General features: G+C 46.9%; 1 protein-coding gene across 1 annotated transcript; it reads left to right on the top strand.

Moving 5' to 3' along the window:
- Nucleotides 1–4,728: 4,728 nt before the first annotated feature.
- AICDA (activation induced cytidine deaminase) lies at nt 4,729–6,369 on the top strand (the record flags this gene model as incomplete). The annotated part of the gene is made up of 4 exons (XM_025896402.1): nt 4,729–4,905; nt 5,401–5,671; nt 5,852–5,967; nt 6,254–6,369. Coding segments are annotated over 4 exons (618 nt in total), but the record flags the coding sequence as incomplete, so codon positions are not given.
- Nucleotides 6,370–8,441: the final 2,072 nt, after the last annotated feature.

Here is an 8,441-nt window from a genome sequence, read left to right as displayed (position 1 = left end):
CCACTCTTGAGACCAATACAGCTGCCAAAATGTGGATTTGTTGAGTGTGTATCTAAGGAGTCGGACAGTCCAAGTCTGGAATTTCCAGGAGTGCTTCTCCTTGTCCTGAAATGTACCATGCCCGCCGCTCTCAAAGGCAAGTACTCTCCAAGTGCTGGGCTAGAGAGTCTGCTCTATTCTGGCAACTCATCTCTGCTTTTCATGTTTTTGCATATACTGGTTTCATAAAGTCTTAGCGTGCTGAAAACCAGTAAAATTAATAAGGAAAGTAAATCAAGCAGAGAAAAAACTAAGAACTACCCTAGCGTGAGGTAAACAAAAACCCTGTTTCTCAGCCGTGCCCCGCTTGAAGCAGAAACAAAGCAGAATGTCCCCTGGCTACCTCCTTGGCACCCTGCCCAGCCAAAGCCACTGCCCCGTCCCTTGGCTGTCCTGCAGCCCTGCAGAGGGAATGGATGCCAGGATAGGAGCAGAGCCTGGGTGGCAGAGAGTGGCGTGTGCATCCCGAATGTGATCCCAGCCGTGACAATGCACAACCGCGCGCCTGCTGAGCACATCCATCAGTCAGAGGGTCCTGGCAGTCACCCTGCTGCTGGTAGATCTCTGGGCCAGTACCACCTGAAACAGCAGCATTAGGCTCAGAGTTATTCCCCACTGGTCCTTTGTGTACAGCTTTGCAATGCAGGTTCACCACTGCTCCTGGCGTGTTGACACGGCTCAGTCACCCATGGCCATGTTCAGGTGCCAGGCATACCCCATCAAACCTTGGGAGCTAGGTCCCCCTCACTCTCTTCAGCTTCGGTGTTGCCTCATGCTGCCAAGCAACTGCCAGGCCTTTCAGGGGGTCTTGAAGGAGAGGGGAAAGCCTGCCAACAATTTGGTGTTCCCTGAGCTCCTTCCAGCTTGGTGGTTGCAGGGCACTGCACAGAGCTGCCTCTGTGGTGGAGCAGTACAGGGTCATCATCTTCACTGCACAGCTGCATGATGTGAAGCCTGGAGGGATAGTGTGGTTTTGCCCACATTCACGTTAGTGGTACACAAACTCTCAGGCCCCCTTCTAACCACTAGACAATGTTTCCTGCCTTGTTATGCTATTGATATTATTTCAGAATAATTTTGCAGGCAGAGGGGGCCCAATAGGGAGTGCAGTGGGGGATGGCGACCAATGGGTGCTGAGCATCTTTCAGAACTGATGCCCCTTTGCATCTCAACACTTTGTTCTTCAGCTCCTGCAACTCCAGAGGCCTTTCTAACTCCTCCCTCAACCACACCCCGATGAAAGCAGGCAAGGGCTAGATAGGGGTGAATGGGGAGGGGACACATAGACCAGTCCACATTTCTGTACATCAGATCAGAGGGCTGCACGGACAGAGCCTGCAAGACAACCTCCCTGTAATCCTATCACCTGAAAGAGACCCTGGCACTCATGGACAGGTAAGATGAGTGCCTCTAGTTTCTTGCTCATATAAGAGATGAGGGTCTTTCTTTTAGAATTAACTTGCTTTCTGTTTGGTGCTCACAATCCTTTTCCCTTTCCCATCTGAGTCATTGATTTAAAGCTCTGCTCCATCCTGCTCTTGCACCTCGCATCTGTGTCTCTGTTGTCCTTTCTCTTTGACTCTCTGCCACCTGTACTCTTTTCCCTTTCTGTCATTTCTTTCTTGTGGCTATTCTCTGTTCCTTTCATTGTTTTTCTTTTCTAGAAACAAAGACTGATAACAGAAGGATGGTCAGATCCTATTTGTGGCTTAAGCACTTCAGTCCTCTACTTGCACTGCAATTAGTCTGTGAGCTAATTATCACTTATTCTCCACAATTGCATACTATTCACACACTGAGGGGGGCTTCACTCTAATCTGAAGAATCTTTATTTGAGAAGATCACTGTTCAGTCTGCTTCTTCAGTGCCCAGGTATAATCACAGCTCCTGTGTCCTTGCTGCTTTCCCTTGAGCTATGCTATAGCCATAGGAGTTGCATGTGTATCCAGCAGTTTATACCTAACTGCACATCTGCTCAGTTGCTCCCCACAACATCTGTTCATTCATTATTCTTCTTGTACCAGCCATATTCTGAAATCCTCCCTGGCAAAAAAACCCTGGGATGGTGAACTCCAGAGGAAAGAGAGAAAAAGAACTGATGTTAATGAATATTTCTAGTTGAGCAAATCTCTTCTGTAATTCAAAATTCTGTTATCCAAAATTGTCTTCACTTTGATCTGACACTGAAAAATAACCTAAGTGATCATCTTTTTTTTTTTTTTTTTGTGGTTTGGCATCATTTCTTGTTCTTCACTCTTATTTGCATCCACATGTTGCTCTGCAGGGGCAAAACCATTGAATAGAGAAAAATGGAATGAAGTGAGAACAGGGACAATTAGAAGAAGAATCAGAAGCATTTTGAAAACAAATAGTTTTGCCCAAAACTACACCAAAAGAAAAAAAAAGGAAAGCCTGTTTTCCCTGATGTTTTTGATGTAATGAAATGCATTTTTCCATGTGGGTTTTAATGAAACATCAACATTAATGTAACTGTTTTTCACCTGGCTTACATGTTTCTTCAGCAAGTAATTATGTTGTGCACAGTGCCTCTGCTCTGTTTTCTGCAGTTGTGGCACACCTTGAGTAAGAGCTTTGCAAGCTTCTGGCCTATCACACCTGCTCGTTTCCTGTGCAATTGTCTGGGCTATCCTTTCTGTAACAACCTGAGGATAAGTCACCACCGAACAGGGGTCCCCTCTTCAGCATCTCTGTTATGGGTGACAGTCTTCTCCACATCCCTGCAATAACATATACCTAAGAGCTAGAAGCCTCTTGTCTTGGTTGACAATTTTGTGAGGAGATCAATGTGTGTGTATGTGTGTGTGTGTGTTGTGTGGGGGGTGTGTGTGTGTGTGTGTGTGTGTGTGTGTGTGTGTTAGGGAATATACAGACATGTTCATTCATAAGTATTTGTACTTATGAATGAGGGAAAGGCAGGGAAATAGAGTGAATCTAAGGTGGTAGGAAGTGGGGTTTTCTCTAAGTGGGAGAAAGATGATGAAGAACATACAGTGAGTATGGCAAACACACATGCAACGTGAACTGCCAGAGAAAGGGATGATGAAATGGAGTGCGATCAGTTTGTGCTCTACTCCTGACACAACCTGCAAACCCAACAGAGCAGGACTGTGGCAGTGCTCACAGGACAGACCTCCAAGACTGCCTCAGACTGTTGTTTGGCTGAATGAAATGCTTAATAGGGATGCTTTGCCCTCTTGAGTGTGTGCAGGGCTCTGCAGAGCCTTGTCTTCTCTATGGGCTTTCTCCTGACAGGAGACACACTCCCATGTGATCTGCTTCTCCAGGAGCATATCTGTATAAAGAGTGGCATGACAGAGTATGTGAGCTCCTACTCTTTCTGAGTGAGCAGGACAGGTATTTTTGCACTGCAAGTGAGGCTGACAGTGGCAGGAAAGAGCACGTGTGCAGGTCCCTTGCCTATCTGTGGGACAATCAGGGTCACAAGGGTGCCTGAGGGAAGAATGTGTCTCTGATGTGGGGTGAGGTGCAATAGGGAGTGTGACAGGAGAGCAAAGCACTTGCACTAGGTAACAAAATGCAAGAGGATGTGCATGACTATATGAATGAGCACCTGTGACACAGTGGCCAGGTGTGAGGGTGCACAGGGACAGAAGCTCCTGGAGACGCAGAGAGGATGCTTGTTAGCTGGAGATTAAGTGCTCTGCAGTGGTCAAATGTTATGGTAACACTGGCAAACAGAAGAAAGGTATATATATGTGCTTAGACTCTCAGATTTAAATCTGTTTTAAATTCCTAACAAACCCAGATTCCCCTTTTCTCCACCTCACTGGAGACTTTCCAGAAAACCCAGCTGGGTATCTCTTAAACTTACCCCATCTCCCTACTGAACATCAACTTGTCAGAGGGAAAAGATGACAAAGGACATGATTATTTTTAACCTGTTCACTTCTGTTTTGCATTGCTGCGGGGGAGGTGAGCATCTCACCTCAGTGAACACAGCTGCCTATGTGCCTCCACTTGACACGGAGGCTGTTAGATATGGCTCATGACTACCTTACCCTCCCCATGCTCCTGCTGCCTCTCCAGCACAGGATCCCTGGGCACAGGAGCAGGCCCACACCAGTTTTGGTGTTTGACTAATGTGGAAATGGTACTTGTTTCTGGAGAGGTGTCAGCATGCCTACCCATTATGCATTCCATCCACTAGTATATGGCATCTTACCTGACCCCCTAACCCATAGCCCTGCACAATGCCCTGGACAATGCTTGGAAGATATTCAGCCCATACTTCTCTGAAGAGGTTTTAATTTGATCCATCTCTTTCCCCAGTGGTTTTTCAGGGTTTCATATAGCAAAAATAATATTTCTTGATGACTGTACTCTAGACCCTCTTAACTTCACAGGTCTTCTCAGGCACCTTCATCCTTCTCCCTCATTGGTGTCCATCTTCTGGATATTTTCAGATATTTTCACACTCTACTCAGCCATAGTTGCTGTTTGACTAATCACTACTAATTCACTTACTGTTTCCACTCACAAGGTCACCTGCTTCATCCCCACAGTCAGGTCTGCATCCTTTCCTTACCACATTTCATGCAAATTACTGACACTCTTCTCGTACTGAGAGGCCTGGATATGAGAAGGATATTTTTGGCGCTGAGCCCTGAACATAGACATGGTAAACTGTTGGCTCCAGGGTGGGGCTAATGTAAATTCTTTCTGGTCTTCTGCTGCAGCCTCCTGATGAAAAGGAAACTCTTCCTCTACAACTTCAAGAACCTGCGCTGGGCCAAGGGCCGACGAGAAACCTACCTCTGCTATGTTGTAAAGCGCCGTGACAGTGCTACATCGTGCTCCCTGGACTTTGGATACCTGCGCAACCAGGTATGGGGAACATCCTGTCATCCTGTTCTTGTATCCATACTGAGGTGCACGCAGCTCCAGTTTGCCTGGGGCAAAGGAAGGCTGTGACAGCAATGCAGGCACTGGTTCACGTGTCCACAAGTGTGGATGCTGTACCAGTACACGCTGTTTGGGGGATGCAGCCTTCAGGCAAACCTCTGCTTTGTGCTACCCACCAAGTGTGTCACGAGGCAAGACATCCATACTCCCTCCTGCTTTACCAGTCTATCTACTTTTCTGCTTAGCTCCCACATATTCCTCTTGTACATCCCTTCACATCAGTGTGCTCCTGTGCTTCTCTAGCCAATCTTCCACTTACGTACCACTGTGCCTTCTCCCCCTGTGAGCTGACCCTCGAACGTGCCCCCCATCGTGTTTCTCCTCCCCTCACACCCCATCCTGCTCACACCTCACCCCTCTTACACCCTTCTCCCTCCCCGCCACCTCACACCTTGTCCCTCTCCCTGTTTCATGAAGATGGGCTGTCACGTGGAGGTGCTCTTCCTGCGCTACATTGCAGCCTGGGACCTGGACCCCGGCCGCTGCTACCGTATCACCTGGTTCACCTCCTGGAGCCCCTGTTATGACTGTGCCCAGCACGTGGCCAACTTCCTGCGCTCCTACCCCAACCTGACCCTCCGCATCTTCACGGCCCGCCTCTACTTCTGTGAGGACCGCAAGGCAGAGCCTGAGGGGCTGAGACGCCTGCACAAGGCGGGAGCACAAATTGCCATCATGACCTTCAAAGGTGAGATGTGCAGGCAAGAAAAAGATTATGGAGGTCTATGGGGGGTTAGGGAGACCCAGGAGGGTGGGAGAAGGCAGGACAAGGAACCACAGAAGATGATGCAGTGTGTGATGATTTAGTGATCCTAGGAGAGGTCAGTGTCCTCTTGAGCACCCCGTAACTTCCCTTTGCCTTGCACAGATTTCTTCTACTGCTGGAACACATTTGTGGAGAACAGGGAACAGACATTCAAAGGCTGGGAAGGGCTGCATGAAAATTCTGTCCATCTCTCCAGGAAACTTCGACGGATCCTCCTGGTGAGTGCCAATTCTCCTTCTTCTGGTGCCTCTTCCCTCAGCTTATTCCTCTTTTTCTCACTACAGTTCCTCTCAGCTCTTACTGCCCATACCTGATATTTCATTCATTTATTTGTCTTCATCTTCCATGTCCCTCATGCCTTTTTCCCCAACTTCATTCATCTCTCCTCTCCTCATTCTCTTCCTCTTCTGCCACCTCTCATCCCATCTCCTGCCATTCCTTCTCCATCTTCATAGGTTCCTGCTCACTTGACAACTGACCTAGCACTTATATTTTGTCCTGCAGCCACTGTACGAAGTAGATGATTTACGAGATGCCTTTAAAACTCTGGGACTTTGAAGTAAAAGTCATCAGCAACCAGGAGACTTCACAAACATTTGTTCTTTGATTTCCAACTCTCTCTCTTACAACAAATCTTTCCCTTCTTCTCTCTTTACATCTCTCTTCCTTTCAGCTCTGTGTCTAGAGGTAAGACTATCCTTACTTTTTAATTCCAAGGAGAATTAGGCTGTCTTCTGAAGACACATTCCCGAGGATCACACCTTATCCATTGCTAGCTGGGAATAGCCAGGACTGCAGTTCCAGAGAGCAATTTGCCCTCCCTCGGTCCCTGCAGAGCTAATTCAGGTGGTCCATTAAATGTAGTTCTGGATTTAGCCTTGCCCAAGTGGGAGCAGACAGCCTGCATAGGCATTTGTATGGCTGTGTTCTCACTGGCACTGCACTGATCTACATGTTTCATGAGGGCTTCAGGGAGCATGTCTCTTGGCTCTTAGAGCTGCACTACACTGAGCTGCTCTGTGTCCTCCCCTCTGAAATGGTTTATTTGTCCTTCTGAATGTGGGTAGGAAGTTAAAAACCATCACCACTGAAGTGATATAGCCTATGTGCTAACAGCAAAGTTGGCCAGTTACTGGGAAGTGCAGCTGAGAGTATTGAAGTCAGTCCTGGACAGCCCAGGTAGCTCATCTTTCCTCACTGGAAGCCAGCAGGTTTTCTCATGAGAGTGAGTGAGAGCACCACTCCTCTCACTATGTGGAATACATTTCATCCCCTAAGCATTTCCATCTAGATCAGATGTGCAATATGCTCCCTCCCTAGCCAACTGTCCTCTGCTGGAGGCACCTTTACAGTCCCACAGTCTTCTGGTTTTTCACCTTTTACTGCCCGTAATGTGGCCAGCTATGTCTAGTTGGTGACTGTACTGAGAAATGACCAGAAAAAACACGTGGCTTAAGCAAAGCTCTATAGTCTGTAGACAGATACCTTCTGTAGCAGCAAAAGTCAAACTATCCTCCTGCCTGGCAATCACTATGTTTCCACTAGGGGACCCCCTTAGCACCTGATCTGGTGGACAGCCTGTACAAGCTGAAGATAGCGGTTCCCAGTACATGACTGCTCACCACCTAAATTACAGGTGGATTGTCCTCTGCAGTCTAACGTATTTAGGCTTTGCCAAGGCTAGTGTGTCCCACACTCTGGGTTTGCTCTGTCATTTCCTTTGTAATGGTTGCAAGTTCTCTACTCCATCCTGTTCCTCTTTCTGGGTAAGGCTGAAGGCTCCTGGGTTGCTCCTCAGAACACCTCTTCTGGTGACAGGCCAGCTGCAGGAGGACAGTGGAGAGCCCTGCTCCCACAGTGCCTTCTCCTGCTAGGAGAGGTCACAACTGGGTGCATCACAAGCTTCCTACAACTTCAGGCTCCTGAGGCACTCTCAGCTTGAGAAATTTCGACCAGGAATAGCAATGAGAGTTCTTTGCAAGGCATTAATTTGCAAACATGGTGTTGTATATTTGTTTGATATGGTGCATATTATTTATATAAATAAAGGTCTTACAAATGAGCATCTAATTTTGTCATTATTTTGGTACCATGTAAGTGAGGGAAGAAAAATTTGACCCAAAGGATTGACATGTCATCAGGGACAACCTGGCACTATCCTATTAAACTGTCTTTATTTTTTTACTTGTAATTTTGAATTGGCAACAATGTCACCCAGCAGATCAAGGCAGATAAAGTGTTCCGGTTACTTTGGAATACCACCCAAAAGCTGTGATGTAAATGCAAAAGTTATTTGAGATGCTTCCTTCATTGTTGGCAAGCCTATCGTCCCCATTCATTACTCGTAATTGACCTAAGTGGACACAGAATGCTGACCCAATATACTTCACAAAACGGGAAGAGAAGTAGATACGTAAAAAGGATCTCTATCTTTCAACTTTCGGTATTAGCCTGTACAACACTGTTGTCCTTCTCTGTGAAGTTGTTGGAGAGCTACCAGCAAAAGTAGCATTTTCTAAAAGAGCAGTTTAGAAAATCCAGCAGCTGGCTTTTGCTTAAAGGCTGACTAACACTGAGTTGAAGATACTTGTTGAAACATGACAATTGGTGACACTGTGCAGTAGGAGATTAAATGCAATGAGCACATGCAGAGAAACACAAACTGCATTCAGAATACATCCTAGGTTTAGAT

The sequence above is a fragment of the Manacus vitellinus genome, unplaced genomic scaffold (genome assembly GCF_001715985.3).
Source record: "Manacus vitellinus isolate BGI_N305 unplaced genomic scaffold, ASM171598v3 scaffold_83_pilon, whole genome shotgun sequence".
Classification (NCBI taxonomy): Eukaryota; Metazoa; Chordata; class Aves; order Passeriformes; family Pipridae; genus Manacus; species Manacus vitellinus.
The sequence above is the reverse complement of the archived record's forward strand: the minus strand, read 5'-3'. Positions and strand labels throughout refer to the sequence as shown.